Raw genomic sequence first — 17,399 nt, 5'->3', positions numbered from 1 at the left:
CTGACCTAACGCCACCACAGTTCTCCGCCACTCCAACGGAAACGCCGACTGCGGCCACTGACACATACTCCCCAGAGCAGGAATCGCCTCCCCGAGCCCGAAATCAAGACACAACCCCCTAGAAACAGCGAAACATTGACAGAAACAAGTCTCCAGTGACTGATGGAAGTGACAACTCACCGATTATCGATGCCGCAAGAAGAGTGTACCACCGCCGGTCGCCTGACTATTCGACCGTTGAAGATTCGGAAAAAGCTGCAGACCCCATCGACTTCCTGCTTCACCGCGGCCATGTCACGCCATACGCCTCCAGGAAAGAAATGGGATGGGATTGGCCAACTCAATTCCTCAGCACTGATACGATCTTCTCTGGCTTTATGGACCTCCAGGAAAATTATCAAGCCCGGTCTCCCTCAAGAGTCAGCCCAATCAATAGCCCAATTACGGGCCCGGTGATAATTCAGGCCTGCCCGGAAGCTAGTTGGCCCAAGGTGAAAACTCCAAGCCACTCCACTAAAGGCCCAGACCTGAAATCAAGCAGGTCCAAGGCCCAAGCACAGGCCAACCGGAAAAATAATAGTTCCGACCAAGACTTTCCCCACAGCAGCGACACGGAATTGGAGGATGTCACCATCTCCTTCACTCGGAGAAAGAGGAAAAATGATACTTCGATGGAGGAATTCCTCAACCTTACCGCCCCATACTCCAGGATCCTCAATAAAATGGCTAAGACGATCGGACATCAGGCCTACGTGGATTGGAATACAGCGCAATCTCTTGGAATTCATCCTCGGACAGAGGCGCAAATATATGATCAAGAAATGGAAGAGGAAGCAATAGCGGAAGACACAAACATGGCCGAGGAGGCGGGCCTTATCAAGCCCCCAAGTCACCCATGAGTTTACTGTCCTGGAACTGTCGGGGAATTTGGGGAGAACCGACAGTTCGAGCTCTACGGCTCCTCATCCGGAAGCATCGTCCTAGTATTATTTTCCTTTCCGAAACAAAATCTGACTCGAGCCACTGCAACAAAATTGCACGTCGGTGCAACCTTGAAGGCATATTCTCAGTCGATTCTTCGAATGCCTCAGGTGGTTTATGCTTACTTTGGAACACGGAGTTAAAGGTTAATATTCTCAAATCATCCCCATATTATATCCATGCAATCATAGAGCACCATGTCTTACCAGCTCCTTGGCTTCTCACAGCTGTGTATGGCCCTCCTTATATGCACGAAAAACCATTGTTTTAGGATGATTTAACAAATCTTACAAGTTCCATTGACTGCCCTTGGTTGATAATAGGTGATTTTAATGAAATCTGTGAAGCATCTGATAAAATTGGAGGCCGTAATTATGCATCATCCTCCCGATCTTTCCTAGACAACTTCCTTAGACAATCAGGTTGCATTGATCTTGGTTTCTCGGGCAACCCTTTCACCTGGAGAAACAAAAGAGTGGGTCTAGCCTCTATTAAGCAGAGATTAGATAGAGCAATTGCCAATGATATATGGAGGACCACTTTTCCAAAAGCAGGAGTTTCCCATCTCCCACAAATAAGATCTGATCACAACCCTATTCTACTAAAACTGTGGATGGACTCCTCGCACAAACCCAGGCCCTTTCGATTCGAGGAGGCTTGGACCCGGGATAAATCAAGTAAAGCCATTGTAAGAAATGGTTGGAATAAGTCGATTAATGGCTCAAAGGCCTTCCAACTCTCTTCTAAAATCAAAATTGTCAAAAAAGATCTTAGGAAGTGGAACAAATAAGTGTTCGGATATTGTGACACTAACATTGCAGGAATCATGGAGAAACTCAAAGTCATCCAAGGTCAGGTGTCCACTACTAAGACTAAGGAACAAGAAGAAAAGCTACTTGCAGATCTTGAAGAAAATCTCATCAGGAAGGACCTCATATGGCGGCAAAAATCAAGAGAACTCTGGTTGAAGGAGGGAGACAGAAACTCCAAATTCTTCCATCTCTCAACTATCATCAGACGAAGATCAAACAACATTGCAGCCATTAAGGACAACAATGGGGATTGGTGTCATGACTACGACGGAATAGGAAATTATTTCCTTAGGAATTTCCAGGATCTCTTCTACACCTCCCACCCATCCATACCAGAAGACTTGGAAGGCCTAATCACCCCAATCATCACAAGGACTGAAAATGAGAGCTTAATTTGCATCCCAGATGACAAGGAAATCCTTCTAGCTCTTAAGTCAATTCCAAATCTCAAAGCCCCCGGTCCAGACGGAATCCCTTCGCTGTTCTACAATTACTATGGTGAAACGGTCAGGCCACTCCTCTTCTCAGCTGTGAAGAATTTCTTCTCCTCCAACCACATCCTCAAGGAGTGGAACAACACATTTATATCCCTCATCCCGAAGTGCCATGGAGCTTCAACTTTCAAAGATTTCAGGCCCATCAGTCTTTGCAACGTGAGCTACAAAGTGATTTCGAAGATCATTGCCAATAGACTGAAGCCACTTCTCCACAAGATCATCTCCCCCAACCAAACCGCCTTCATCGAAGGGAGATGGATAAACGAGAACGGCCTTTTAGCTCAAGAGATTCTCCACACAATGAGGAAAACGAAGGCACGAAGAGGATGGATCGGGATGAAAATTGACTTTATGAAGGCTTTTGACAAACTAGAATGGACCTTCATCATCAAAATCCTTGAAAATCTAGGATTTCATTCGACCTTCATATCATGGATCCAGCAATGTATCTCAACACCTACCTTCTCCATCCTCCTCAACGGCTCACCTTACGGGCATTTCTCTGCATCCAGGGGACTAAGGCAAGGAGACCCTATTTCCCCTTATCTATTTGTCATATCTATGGAAATATTGTCCCGTCTCCTCTACAGGGCTGAAGCAAACGGCGATATAAAGGGCATCAAGATTAGTCGAGGAGGGCCACATATCACCCATCTAATGTTCGCAGACGACCTCCTGCTTCTCACAAAGTCCACTACAGCAAACATCACCGCCATAAAAAGCATTATGGACAAATTCTGCAACTGGTCGGGCCAAGAAATCAACTGCACCAAATCGGGTCTTTTCTTCTCCAAGAACGCCACAACAGACTCAAAAAGAAATGCTAAAGCCATCCTTGGTATCAGGAAACTGAAAGAAGATGCAAGATACCTAGGCAATCCACTGTTCATCAAAAGGAAACGAAAAGAATCATTCCAGTTCCTCATTGAGAAGATTAGAAATAAGCTTGCTGCATGGAAGACCAACGCACTGTCATGGGCGGGTAGGGCCACTCTGATAAAATCAGTAGTCAACAGTACTCCGATTTACACCATGTCACTATTTCGTCTCCCAAAAGCCACTTTGAACACTATTGATAAAATGACAAGGCGCTTCTGGTGGGGCAACACCAAAGAAGAGGGCAGTTTCTATGCTCCAAAAAACTGGGATTCCATTTGCCAACCGAAAGCAAAGGGTGGCCTAGGCTTTTGAAGAGCAGAAGATTCTAATAAGGCTATGCTATCTAAAACTACATGGGCGCTCACGAAAGGGAACGACAGTCTAGCAGGTAAAGCTTTCAAAGCTAAGTACGGCAACTTCTTAAACTCATCCAACCGCTCCTTGGCCTCACCGATTTGGAAAGGTCTCCAATGGTGCAAAGAAACTATCCAGGTAAGTACATGTTGTACTGTTGGGAGCGGCTCTACAATCTCAGCTTGGTTTGATCCGTGGATCCCAAGTATGGACAACCACAAACCCTCTCCTAGACTAAATGTGCTCCAAGACCCTGCCCTAAAGGTTCATCACCTGATGTTCTTCAACCCAAAGCGATGGAACATTCCGCTACTCACAACCCTCTTTGAGCAAGATACAGTGCACAACATTCTTAAGATCCACCTGTCACAAGCCGACTTCGAAGATTCAGCAACATGGACCCCAAGTTCATCAGGGAAGCATTCTGTGAAATCCTTCTATCTCACGGATCAGCATAATAGATTCCAAGACCATAGTGATATTGTTTGGAAGGCCATTTGGAATCTCAAAATTCATGAACGATTTAAACTCCACCTTTTGAGAATTGGTAGTGAAAGCCTCCCCTGGTTTAGCGAAGTGGATGCTCCTTGCCCCCTTTGCCAAACTAGCTCCGATACGCTTGATCATCTCTACGGAGATTGTATCTTCTATCGTGTTGCTTGGAGGGAATCACCCTGGGATTTGCAATCTAGCATCCTCCCAAGCGCTAGTGTGAAGGATCTCATTAATTTTGTTGCTTGCCCTCCATCTACCCTCCTTCCTAGCTTTCCACCTAAAGTTGAATTTTCTCTTTATGCATCCATCACTATTTACCTTTTATGGAACTCACGAAATGATGTTTTGCATATAGGAAGGCCTGCTGACTTGAATGTAACCATCAAAAAGATCAAAAGGTCCTTCGTGGAGCACAGTCAAATCGGTCACTTACCGGAATCGCATCCTCTTCAACTCTCCGCATCACAAATTCCTACAGGGCCGGAATGGGATATCCTAACTATTGATGCTGCCTGGAACTGCAACAGATCATGCCTAGCCGGAACTATGCAGCATCCAAATGATCCTCCAATACTATCATGGTTCCAGGTCTCGAATGAAGAAAAGCCACTTCAAGCGGAAGCTAAAGCAGCCCTCCTTGCGCTCTCCATTGCTGGAAAAAATGGATCGACAAAGATTTGGCTTCGAAGCGATGCCCTACAACTAGTGGACGCCATTTTGCACCCTTGTAACTCTCCTTGGGAGATTAGAAGCATAATAGTTGATATTATCTCAGCTCTTAATTTCTTTTCTAGTTGGGCATGTTCTTGGATTCCAAGGTCGGAAAATGTCCTTGCACACGACTTGAGCCAATACGGCTCAAAGTCAAATTTTCCTTCGCTCTGCTATTTTCAAGGATATCCTGACCTTAGACATTCTGTAACCGGCACTCTTCATTAATGAATTATTTTTTACCTAGCAAAAAAAAAAAAAACTTTGCCTCCAATGTATTTCACTCAAGGTCGGATCATTGTATATCTCCCATGATGCAACCTCAAATCAATTTCCGCTCCTCTTCCTTCTATCTTGCTATAGTAGGAAGTGCATGTGAATCGGCAATAAACGAAGAACCCCAACTATAGAAAACAAACAAGAATATAAATCCCTATTTGCTTAACTAACCTTTCTTCTGACACTTGGCACCGCTTCACAATTGAAATTCCGATAGCTAAGGGCCACAGAACAATCCTAAAACCCCAAATGGGATCACAAGGTAGCACGTGAACTGACGAAACTCTTCTCAAATGACCAAACCCACATCAAACGACCACCTGTGAGTTGACCAACTCCTCTCAAGCTACGATCTCACTTCGAGTTTGTTGATTGACCAATCCCTAAAACCTCAAATGACCAGACACTCAATTTTGTGTCATCCCAAACCCTTATAAATATCATGCGTTTGGTTTTGGGGAGAATAGGGGAAGAGGAAGAGAATTTAGAAGGAAAAAGGAAATGGGCCCGCCACTCGGTTTAATGAAATAGAAATGGAAAATGAGGGCCAGTTGGATCAAAATTAATGGCCACGTAAACATTTCACGGCGGTTAATGGATGGATGGTAACGACATATTATATTTGGACCGGTTTTAAAACATTGTGATTTTAAAGAAAATTTCTAAAGTTCATGCTAAATTTGGAAAATTTTGAAAAGTACATTTTTTTTTTGAGGTTATAAACCTTATTCTTTTAGTTGCGAAGATAACTCATGGACCTAATAAAAATATAGAAGAAGAAACATTAAGAGGTATGATAAATTTCAGACAAAAATTGGATCAAGAATCTATTGATTTAAAACGAGAATTTATACCTCTAGAATACGATTAATATTTGACCCATAACCTTTTAAATTTCTGGGGAGAGCGAATACTATTACATTAAGTCCTCCCTTAATTATCAAGCTTTTGTCAATATATGATGTAAAGGGCTGCGAGAAGCCTGGCCCAAAAAATTTCAACTGGGTCACTTGGTAGCCTCGAGCTTATGACATGGGGGATGGCCCACCGATGACCCTTAGTTTACTGAGTCCCCTACGTATATATGTGTGCCACAAATTGGAGAAGTTTCGCTTTAGTGTAATACTCATTTATTTTTTACTTATTGAAGATACTAGCATTTTGTCCGTGCATTGCATAGATATATTTTCATATATTTATTGTATAATTTGTAATACTTATTTATATTTACATAAGTTAAATTAACGCTTAAAAATATTAAATTGTTTCAATAATTAATTCCGACATTCAAAATGATAATATTAATTTGAAAAATATATATTTTTTATTTTGTAATAATTTTGCAACTTTGACTTAGTTATATACGTATTGCATATTTAATTAATTCAATATATTACAAGAATTTATTTCATATATTCGCTTAATATCAATTTTATACAAACGTAATCATTTTCATCATCTAAAAAGTTAATGTTTTATAACATTCTTTTATTAATACTTTTTTATGTTACTTGATTCAGGGGCAGATCCAGGATTTTCATCGAGGGGGAGCAAAAATGTTACTTACATAAATATTTTTTTAGGAGACAAAATATTAATTTTACATAGAAAAATATATACTTTTAGGGTAAAATTTAAAAAAATTCAAAGTTCAGGAGGACAATTGCCCCTAGCTATATATTGGCTCCGCTCCTGACTTGATTGTACTTTTTTTTCCCTCTATATATGGGATAAATTAATGATATATCAATTATATAACATTCATTAGTATTTCTTTATTATGTCTAAGATTAATTATTATATTCTAATAACATTTAGAGCGGGGGCGGAGCCAATGTAATACCGAGGGGGCAATTGCCCCCCTGAACTTTGACTTTTTTATAATTTTGTCCCAAAATTATATTAATTTATGAATTTTTCTATGTAAAATTTGCACTTTGTCCCCCTGAAAAAAAAATTATGTACTATTTATATCAAGTAATATTTTTACCCCTGAACGAAAATCCTGGATTCGCCCCCTGATTTAGAGTAGGTTTTGAATATATTAACTACATTTATTGCACTCAAGTCAGTACATATATGCCCTCATTCCATTGAAAAATCATAACCACAAAATTCAGGGTTATTAATGCAATATCTTCTTTCCAGATCACCGCAATCCCACTTCTTTTCTAGCAATCCTCTCTTGTTTGCTCCTCCTTAATCTAAAAGTTCACAACTCCCTTTCCACCCCTTTTTACTAAAAAAAATTAATTGTAATTTTTTCATTTCATTAGCATTATATTGAAACTTAAATTTTGTAAACTTGAAGGAACGAGATTATTATGCAATAATATAGTAAGTGTCAGTATTACAGTAAGGAAAAAAAAATACTATAAATTGCGTTAGTAAACCGCATTGTCAATGGTAGATTTTAGTATTCTAATTAAAGTCATTAACTATCACTTCGCGTCCAGAGTTAGTTGACTTATTAGAAAAGATTAGTCTCAATCACTAATTTCAAAACACTAGTGGCGTCTTTATTGAAAAAAGGGAACAAAATTGCGAATTTGCTATCCATTTGGATAGAGGTTATCTTGCAGCTTCGGAGTTCTAAGCCCCCGAAAAGCGTTTGTGGCAAAGCCGATTGAATGCTTTAATGAATATCAATCTACAGTCAATAAACTGACCACATCAAAAAATCGATATGCACCAGTCACTGTAGAAGAGCCGGCCGGATAGCGTGCATCAGATGAATGATGAATCTGTCCTTTAAGGTAATTATCTGATGAAGTGGTTGAATTATTGGATTCTCATAGGATTCACGGTCACTCAATCATTGTTCTCCACTAGGTCTTAATTTAGACTTTCAGTTTAATTTCGGTCAAGGTTCGTCTGACCCAATACCTACTTTAGTCCTATCTAGCTATAGTTCCCTTCTCTGCCTTCTGGACTTATTTTATATGGTATGAGATTATGGATAATAATTTTCTGAGTTTCTATTTTATTGGTGTGCACTTTGATTTTTTAAAGCTTAATGATGGCTCGCTAATGGGTAAAATTCTTTCAACGTGAATTTTTTCTATTTACAATACTCGAATCCAAAATTTTGATTAAGAAGAACAAATCTCAACCTATTTAAATCAATCCGCATTGATGATTTTTTCAGTTTCTAATAATTGCTTCGCTCTCTAAATTCCTAGGCCACGTTTGGACTTCAAGGTAGGATTGGATATGCAAGCAGGATGGGATTTTCATCCTATGGATAACTCAAATCCTAAATGGTATATTTGGCAGATCCCAATCGGAATTCCACATTCGATATTTGGATATAGTCATAGCAGCCCAATGTTCTACTTTGATTGAAACAAGGTATAGCTGAGATTACGATTCATGGCGAATCAGATGCATCATTCCGACTTTATGGTGGAACAATGTCTGTTTTACATATGGGGTCCTCCAAGGTGATTTCTAGTTCAACAATCTAGCATATTTTTACAACGAATAGAGCACGGGGGTGTCCAAGACTCCAAAACGGTCCACAACCTAGCTCATTCGGGAGATTACTCTGGTGATGGCCATAAATCTGCCGATTTCATAATTGACATGATGCTCATTGAGGCTGACACAACTAAGATGAAGCCAAACCTGGCCTGAAGGAGGTTGTGTTAGCTAGGGGAAAGTCCTCCATATTGGTTTGGGATCTCGGGGACCAACAAGCATGGGGCTCAATAGCCGCTCGGCTCACGAACCAGGTTAGCCAGTTTAGGGCTCATCTGGCCCCGTGGTTCCCGACGCACACCAACCCATGGCCAGACATGATGGTCCTCGACGAAAGTGACTGAAGTGGAATCTGGCGCGGTACAATGGCAGTAACCTTGGTTTGGTCGGCGAATGTGAAGCCGAAATGTGGAAAACGAGCAAAAAATCCTTTCAATAAGTTGTGGCTACATTTTCCAAGTTGATTTCCGCCGGGTTTAAGCATTTTTAGCACATGGTGGACGAGGAAAAACGCACTACACAGTTTCCTGGAAAATCATCTTCTTCTCTGTAGTTCTTCAGCTCGTATATGCACCGGCGCCATTGCCGAATTAGTCAGGTAAGCGCAAGATCTTCCCAATATTCATTTAACGAATAATTGTAAATCATCTCCAGGACAAGGATCTTGATTTTGTTTTCTATGTTGTATAAGGGAAACAAGGGAAAGCAGAAGGAAACTGGACTGCATTTTCACCGAGAAAGAAAGCAGAAAGTTCGAACCGATTTCCGGTCATATGCGAGACTCAGTGTGCCAAGTAGAGAAAGTGAATCAAGGTACACGCTCGTAGTCCCACTGTCACTGTATGCCAAACCTCATTTCTCGACATGCATCTATTCCATCATCTGCATATGTTGTTTTTTGGCTGAACAATTGATAGCAAATTATAATTAAAGGAAATGGAGTACGCTAATTAAAAATTCAATATTCTCGCAAGAACAGATGAGTTCATGCATGATCGAAGTTGCCCAGATAACATTAGAATAATTTCAGCGCAATTCCGAACAGCCCTGAATCCATTGCAACCCCTTTTGGTTCCCATAATTCAGAGAATAATATTCTTTTAATAAGGATTAATTAATTAGTTAATTAGTTAGTGAATCAAACTAAATTATTCTTGATCCAAATATGTGAGCGCAAAACAAATTCCTTTTGTCGATGGAAGAGCTCTCTTGAATATATGGGTCGATGGATTCGAACCAGTTTAACCATCATCATTGATTTGATTACAACTAAAGACAACCTTAATCTTAAACCCCAAAATCAAGAACCAGAGTACAAAAGGAAAGATGAGCTGATTAAATGATGCTTCTATGTAATAGCTCAGCTGATTACTCCCTAACCCTAACCCTAACCCTAAACACTTATTAATTAACCCTAATATAGATAGAATATAAATTAATAAGTGACAAAAGAAGCTCTCGAGCTCAAGAAGAAGATGAAGACCCATTGGTCCCCATGTGAGGCTCGGCCATGTGGCTCTCACCGCCGCATCCGTTTCCACCGCCGCCGCCTCCGGCGCTGCCATGCCCGGTGTTCTGATTAGTTTCTCTCTTCCCGAAGGTGCTCTTGTTGTTGTGCATCCAGACCTTGAGGACGTTCCGGTCGACCCCGACTTCGCTGCAGAACTCCTGGATTAAGTCCTCATCGCGCTTCTGGATCTTCCACCCGACTTGCTCGGCGAACTCGAGCATCCTGTCCTTCTGGGTCTGGCTGAATTTCGTCCGGAACCGCTTCCGGCTGCCCGGGTTGGGGCTGATCATGGCTGTCGGGTGCGGGGCCACTGGAGGGGGCTTCTCCGGGCCGGAGGGCAAGCCGGAAGAGAGGGCCAGTAGCATGTGGGGCGCGTACGAGGAGGAGATCGGCGGCGGGGAGGCGGAGCTCGGGCTCCTCGGCGGCGGAGGGTGGTGGCGGTGGTGGGGGTGGTACTCGATCGCGTGGGTGGCGGAGGGCAGCGGGGGAGGAGAGCTATCGTCGGGGTCGCGGCGGTGGAAGTTGCGGTGGCAGCCGCAGGCAGCGCACTTGAGGGAAGTGGGGTCGGAGAAGGTGGCGGACGGGGAGGGCATAAACTCGCCGCACCCATCGAGGGCGTGGCCGCCGAGGCTAGCCGCGTGGTTCTTGAGGCACTCCCTATAGGTCACAACAACCGCCGCCGCCGGCGTCGCCTGCTGGCGGTGCCGCTTGAGGACGCCGTTGGTGCAGGGCGTGACGGGCTTGGCGGGTTGGATCCGGATCGGTGTGTCGGGTATGGGTTCCGGGGACTTGGAGGCATGTGCGGCTGTAGAAGTTATCTCCATGGCTCAAACATCTAAAAGCTTAGCAAAGATCAAAACTTTGGAGAAGGGTTTCATTAGAAAGTTAGGGTTTGAAAGAAATCTTCATCTTCCATCCAACCCCATCAAAGATCATGGAGATCAAGAAATGTTTTCATGGTGTTTGTTCTTGTCTTGTGCCTGATGGAGCAAAATGAGAAGAAGAGGTGATGAAGGCGGAGGAGGAAGAAGAAGATGAAGATGATGATGATGATATAGGAGGAACAGCTGGTAATAAAAATCTGAGGTTTTTGTGGTTGTCCTTCTTAACCCCACTTTGTCTTTTTTTTTGGGCTTTTCTGAGTTTTCTCTTTTGTATATTAACCTTGGTTTGTGTAATCCATGGTTAACTAACTTTTAATTATTTTCCCTTTTAAACTTTTTTGACCCTCACTCAAACTCATAATAACTTTGTTAGGATTTTATCTTTTGTGTCATTTTGTGTAATAAATTGGCTCTACTAGCAAACCACATGCCGCCTTCAATTCAATGGTCGTGGCTCATTTATTGCAAATCTTGGGGTTTGGTTTTGCAGATTTTCTACGCTTCCCACAATTATTACTGCACCTTCAGTAATTTCTTTCTTGAAAAAGTCATTAGAGTGTAGCGGGTCGTCTGAGTCGTTCTGCAGTAGCACATGCACCGCGTTGGACATCATCAGTAACATGTTCAAACGCGAGCAAGACATTTTCGCACTATGTAGTTTCTTCAGTACACACATTCCGCAAAGCTCGAAGGATGATAAACAATGTTTCATTCATTGAAGAAAAAAGGCAAATCGAATCCAAGTTAAAAGGACCACAGATGCAGCAATCGGCCTTGGTCATGGACTTCTCATGCAATTATGACTGGTTAATGCTGTTAAGTTGACATGGAAGCTAAAATGATTAAAAACTATATATTAAATAACTCGTGTTATATTATAACCAGCTATACTTTCGGGTGAACAGATTTTAGTTGTAATACAACGATTGCAAACATTCTAAAAGCGTTCGTGATCATAATAAATCAACCATGAGCAGCGATTAATCTCAATTTATAAGTCGATAAAACTGCGTAATTTGATTGGAAACAAAAATTATATATTTATATTTAGAGAAATACAGAGTAGATTAAAGGGAGGCCTGCAATTTTCAGAAAATGACAGTGCCCCAATTTTAGCCAAGTTGCACTATTGGAGGGGGACCATTTTGCCACTATAACGATTTGTTATAATTGACCCAACCGAGTTCTGCAGATTTTTGATACTGCCACCCATCGCGTTTGACGCTTTTCTCTGTGCATGGACCATATTGCCCTTGCCCGAAGGGTCTAGATAGGTCAAACTTAGGGCATTAGTGCCATTGGGTGGTTTTGACTGGGGTTGATTTATCAAATAAGGGGAGCTTTTATTGGTTAAAACAATCCACCTATGGTTAATGGTATCTTTGTCGGGTCGGGCGAATTTTGGGACGTTGAACAGAACTTTGTCCTCAACTGCTGTGAAATTGCCAGAGAGATTCCCGAATTTTTGTGAATTAATAGATTGCACCTTAAGTAATAAGTATTTACTTAAAAAAATACACTCATAATGTTCACGGAACCGCTACTTAAGTCGGAGAAATCTATCCAATTTTGGCGGAAATTAGAAGAAATTATTGGGCCCGTTTGGTTAGCGAGTTAAAATCACCATGATTTTAACTTTAACTTTAACTCTACACTACACAACAAAATACACATTTAAAAAGTCAAACTGGTGGGGCCCATATCTTATTCAAACACACAATCTCATTATACACAATTATCTACTACATCCATTCATTTTATTTATTACCGACTTCATCTTGTTTCCGCTTGCCATATTGCATCTGCAATACGGTTACGTAGTGCATCCATTTCCCTGCTTCTCATGTTTACGTCAACCCGATCTCCAATTAGATGAGGAGGATTTCGGAATTCATCGTAATATTGCCATGCATTTCCATGCTCTGCGAATAATCTGTCGTGATAATTATTAAGCCGAATGAAATTATGCAATACGAAGCATGCAAGAGTAATTTGTCCTTGGCAAACCGGGCCGTAATTTGGCATTGACCGCAGTATGGCAAATCTGCTCTTCAGCACCCCAAAACACCGCTCGATAACATTACGAACGGATGCGTGCCGCTGATTGAATAACTCTTTCTTTCTCCGTCGTTGGTGGTGTGTCGTCATTAAAGTCACTGCGATGGTACCTCTGCCCTTTGTAAGGAGCCATATAACCGGGAATATTGGGGTATCCAGCATCAACAACATAATATTGTTCTGTAATATTATAAATATTGATCTAATATATAAGAGTTGTAAAATGTAATTATGGAAATACATACGCGATTGACAACAAAACATGCGATATGAGTAAGAACTTACCACCATATGGAGCGGGGAATGTTTGCAATGTAGCGGAATCGGACAAAATTCTCGAGTCATGAGCCGAACCCTCCCATCCAGTCACGACATGTGTGAACATCATGTCATGCGAACAAGCGGCGAGAACATTTTGCGTAATCTCGTTATTTCGATCGCGATACGCGCCTCTCACCGATGAAGGAATAGTAGCCGACACGTGTGTTCCATCGATTGCTCCAATGCAATTCTACGAGAATAATGGAAAGAATACGAATTACAAATTAATTGGAAAACTTAACTGCCAAATTAATATCTCATTCTACTGCTCATACCTTAAAGAATGGGTACCATTTTCGGCATCTCTGAATTTCAGGCTGCACGTCAACGTTCCTCCGTCTTATGTATGTTGGTGACAATGAATGAATTCCTCTAACTATTACCTTGATGAGCCGTGACACCGTCTCCTTAGAATGCTGAAAGCGTTCGGCAACCACAGACAATCGCGTACTATGTCCAACAACCATTAAGAACATGCCGACCATTTCCTCGACGGTTGTACCTTTCCTGGTATTTCTGATTCCACAGTTTGCCCTTAACGTATCGCACAAGTTATGAAATACGTGAGGGTGCATCCTGAAATTCTCGAAACACCTTGTGTCATTGGCAAGAACTTCCTCTATGTAATGTCTACCTTGTAGCGTTGAGGTTCTACAAGGAATGTTGCGCGGGACATGTTGTTCGGCCGCTGCATTCTCAAGCGCAAGATAAATCCACATAAGCTCATTGTCGTAATCTTCTTCATCACTTGGTTGAGTTTCATTTCGTCGTGAATTACCATGTCTTGGCATCGTGCCTTCCTTTTTGCTCAGCAGACTATAGTGAGAAACAAAATGGCATCAACTACGTAAGTTGGATTTTTACGGTGAAACGAATCAAGTTTCAACCACTGTATACGAATGCAAGAAATTATGCACAAACAAAATAGACAAATAGCACAGCATTCACATATAACCAAGGTAAACAATCAAAGCAACGTACTTGCACACACAACAAATATAAAAGGGAAGTGTTTATTTAATGTCATAGCATTTAAACGATACGAAATTACGATAGAGTTGAGGATGCATCATGCCCACTCAAGGGGCAACAAGGCGACGAACCCATGGAAGCCTTGTATCATCGAGCAAGCACATGAACATACGCCTTGTCTGCTCATCCTTTGCTAGACAATCACTGGCCACGAGGTACTCTTCAATGGACAGTTGTGGACGCAAAACATTCAGTACAGCCATCGACTCTTCGATAGAACCCGGAGCTGGTTTTGGAGGGCTCGTCACAGATTTACTTCTCTTCGATGTCGGAGGGGTACAAATTCTCTCCTTCTCCCTCCTGCTCATATTGCACTTCAACATGTCGAGGCACTCTTGCAATCGGGAGTCAGCGTTGGAACTCCTTCTACGCACTTGCCGACGGGACGCTGTAACAACAGGTTCGGCAACCTCATGGACCGGGTCATCACTATCGCCGGAGCCCTCTTCAAGATTGACTGGTTCTTTTCCCCGATTTGCCGCTGCTGCTAGGAATTCTTCTTCCATGCGTGCATAAGTTTCTGGGCTCTTTGGTGGTTCTGCAGACGACATTCGTAACGCACCTGTTGCTGTCTTAGATCTGAACAACTCATTTAATGAGTTGTAATGCTTGAAGCCTTTTGCTTGGAAACTCTTGTACCCACTGTTCTTCTGCATGTAAATAAAAATGAACAGTTGCACAGTAACGACTTACAGTAAAAACATACAAATTGGAAATCATCAGTAAGGCAGGTTATTATTACTATACCTTAATAAATTTGTCCCACACATGAGCACTTGCCTTCACCGTGTTGGTTGTCTCATCCCAACCGACACCAGTGTGCGAAACAAGCTCAGTGAACTGCGTGTATTGGGTCCGCAGCCTTCGAAGCTTCTGCTGCAACTTCTTGATGCCGAGAGTGGTGCCTGGAAATTGCTCTTCCAGCTCCTTATTCATTTGTTGCCAATCCTTTCCTTTCCAAGATGTAGTATGCGTCCTTGTGAACTTCTCGAGCAACACGTCAATGAAAGCACTCTCCAATGCATCTGTCCACTCAAGTATTCCATCACCCTTGGGGGCCATCTCATGCTAAATGCTGCAGCAAAAACTTACAAAGCCATGCACGTAACTACCATTATGAAACACAGGTCAGACTATACTGCTCATACAACACGCGAACTGAAATTGGAATACTCCAAAATACAAGCTAATAACTATTTATGTAGTCCTCGCGTTGTGCGGGCTTTTGTAATTTTCTATTTTTTGTAAATATTTGCTGTAAAACATATAAAATATTACTTGGAAAAAAGATTCCATATTAATGAAGAGATTAATATCGTACAGCTATATGCATAGCAATCAGTGAATGAAAAAGCCCGCCTAATGCAGCCCATGCAGCAAAGATTGACCCAAGAAAAAACCTAGGATGCAAACATGAGGGGTTTGTGGATTTGGCCACATGAATGGGATGACTATGTTTTGTTGTCTATTTTACAAGTGTATATGCTGGTTATTCAAAATTTATCTAAGTATTTAATTTTTCTTTTTGCGGTGCATATCATAAGTTGTCAAAACTTTAAGAGGTACGGAATGATAGAATCAAGTGGAAGAGGATTCCATTTCAGTAATTAGCTAATTGCGTTTTTTTTTATAAGTTAATTAGCTAATTGTTACTGAGATTGGCGATGATACTTAGCAAGAATACATAAGCTAGTATGGCGCAGATGACCCGGAAAAAAAAGAATAAAACAAATAAAAAAGCTAGTATGGAGCACAACCAAAATTGACAATCCAATCCATGACACTGAACAACATAAACATTGCATTATTCTTACTAAAATAATTTCGCAGTCTTGTGTTTGGACATTATTAACACTGAATTTCTGTAATGCATCAGTCAGTCAGTCACAGCAACAATCGATCAGATCAATTTCATCGAACGCTTTCTCACATACATTTCATCGAACAGCTAATGTACATATCAGAAACCCAGTTGCTGTTAAGCAACCAACGCAGCTCATAAACACAAAGTTACATTAATTTGGTCCAAAAAATTCACCAAACAAATGCAATACATATCAGAATCCAACGGAAATTAACAAAATAAACGAAGGGAGTCAACGACCACTCAGTAACAGTATTGAAATTACCGACACCGTAACCCGCAAATCAACGATACAATTGAAATTGGACATGAAATAGGTCGGAGAAATTACCTAGAATGTCGATATGGAAGTTCAAAGTGAGCTGAGGCACTTCTTAAGAAGAGAACGCACTGGTAGGGGACCGGCTTTGTTCGTAATCCTGGAATTGCTTCGCTTCCGACACGACGCTGTCTCACCGGTGTAGGGGCTACTCTTTGTCGTAGAGGAAAAGCACGGTAGATGATAGAAATCGACTCCTTAAGCTTGAGATGTCTAGCAGAGGAAGAAGGAGGATGGGGGGCCAACTAATTGGAAATCGCAGGGGAAGAACACGGATGAAAAAGGGGTTTGGGGGGGGGGCAGCATTCGTTTGCCAAACGATAATTGAAAGTCAAGGGGATTTATGAAATGGGGCCCACAACGGTCATTAACCCATTTTGTCTTCTACCTCAGTTAAAATCAAAGTTAAAGTTTTCGTGACTTTAACTCCGAATCCAAACGGCCCGTTAATTTCTTGCCCAATCTGAAATTTTTAAGGTAGAAAACATTGGTACAATTGTAATGCTTTGGAATCGTCATGAACAGTGTAATAAAAGAGAGTTTGCAAAATTCAACTTGCATCATTTTAGAGAAAATAGACAATTCTTTTATACTCTATTTTTAATAAATCAGTTGTGATTAATGTTAAATTGATAACTTTTTTGATATATAATCTTTTATGCATGATAACATGTTTGCAATCCTTCATATCCTTCTCGCCATAAAATAAATGGTAAATTTCGACGATCCTCTCTATAGTTTGTAAAAATGACCGGCGACACCTTCTCCTTTTAAAATTAGCCACACACCACCCATACTTTCACTGATTTCTATTATTTTTTTCTTAAATCGTATCAGATTTGGTTCGTATAAAAAAAATCAGGTAACGAATAGTCGATTTGTGAGGTTCTGTACATGGAATTCACAGGGCAAAGCGAACGTTT

At 41.4% G+C, this 17,399-nt stretch overlaps 3 protein-coding genes across 4 annotated transcripts; 1 reads left to right on the top strand and 2 right to left on the bottom strand.

Moving 5' to 3' along the window:
• Positions 1–3,505: 3,505 nt before the first annotated feature.
• On the top strand, positions 3,506–4,957 carry LOC116214473. The gene has a single exon (XM_031549874.1). It carries the CDS (start codon positions 3,506–3,508, stop codon positions 4,955–4,957), a length of 1,452 nt encoding a protein of 483 aa, XP_031405734.1.
• A 4,718-nt stretch (positions 4,958–9,675) lies between these two features.
• LOC116215044 (zinc-finger homeodomain protein 10-like) lies at positions 9,676–11,092 on the bottom strand. Its single transcript, XM_031550607.1, has one exon. It carries the CDS (start codon positions 10,820–10,822, stop codon positions 9,953–9,955), a length of 870 nt encoding a protein of 289 aa, XP_031406467.1. The 5' UTR covers positions 10,823–11,092; the 3' UTR covers positions 9,676–9,952.
• A 3,078-nt stretch (positions 11,093–14,170) lies between these two features.
• LOC116213250 lies at positions 14,171–16,764 on the bottom strand. Of its 2 annotated transcripts, none has more exons than XM_031548123.1 (3): positions 16,489–16,764; positions 15,041–15,380; positions 14,171–14,943 (listed from the first exon to the last, which is right to left on the bottom strand). In XM_031548123.1, the coding sequence occupies exons 2-3, from the start codon at positions 15,353–15,355 to the stop codon at positions 14,341–14,343; spliced, it is 918 nt and encodes a 305-aa protein (XP_031403983.1). In that variant the 5' UTR covers positions 15,356–15,380; positions 16,489–16,764; the 3' UTR covers positions 14,171–14,340. The 2 variants fall into 2 exon arrangements, with proteins under 2 accessions (XP_031403983.1, XP_031403982.1); XM_031548122.1 differs by having other exon boundaries at positions 15,041–15,368.
• Positions 16,765–17,399: the final 635 nt, after the last annotated feature.

The sequence above is a fragment of the Punica granatum genome, chromosome 7 (genome assembly GCF_007655135.1).
Source record: "Punica granatum isolate Tunisia-2019 chromosome 7, ASM765513v2, whole genome shotgun sequence".
NCBI lineage: Eukaryota > Viridiplantae > Streptophyta > Magnoliopsida > Myrtales > Lythraceae > Punica > Punica granatum.
Note: the sequence above shows the minus strand (reverse complement) of the source record. Positions and strands in the feature narration are given on the sequence as shown.

What these genes read in the sequence shown, in the direction of transcription:
- LOC116215044 (XM_031550607.1), bottom strand. Translation starts at nt 10,822, where the DNA reads ATGGAGATAACTTCTACAGCCGCACATGCCTCCAAGTCCCCGGAACCC.
- LOC116213250 (XM_031548123.1), bottom strand. Translation starts at nt 15,355, where the DNA reads ATGGCCCCCAAGGGTGATGGAATACTTGAGTGGACAGATGCATTGGAG. An exon ending in TGTGGGACAAATTTATTAAG is followed by an intron (nt 14,944 to 15,040) that starts GTATAGTAATAA and finishes ATTTACATGCAG; the next exon opens with AAGAACAGTGGGTACAAGAG.
- LOC116214473 (XM_031549874.1), top strand. Translation starts at nt 3,506, where the DNA reads ATGCTATCTAAAACTACATGGGCGCTCACGAAAGGGAACGACAGTCTA.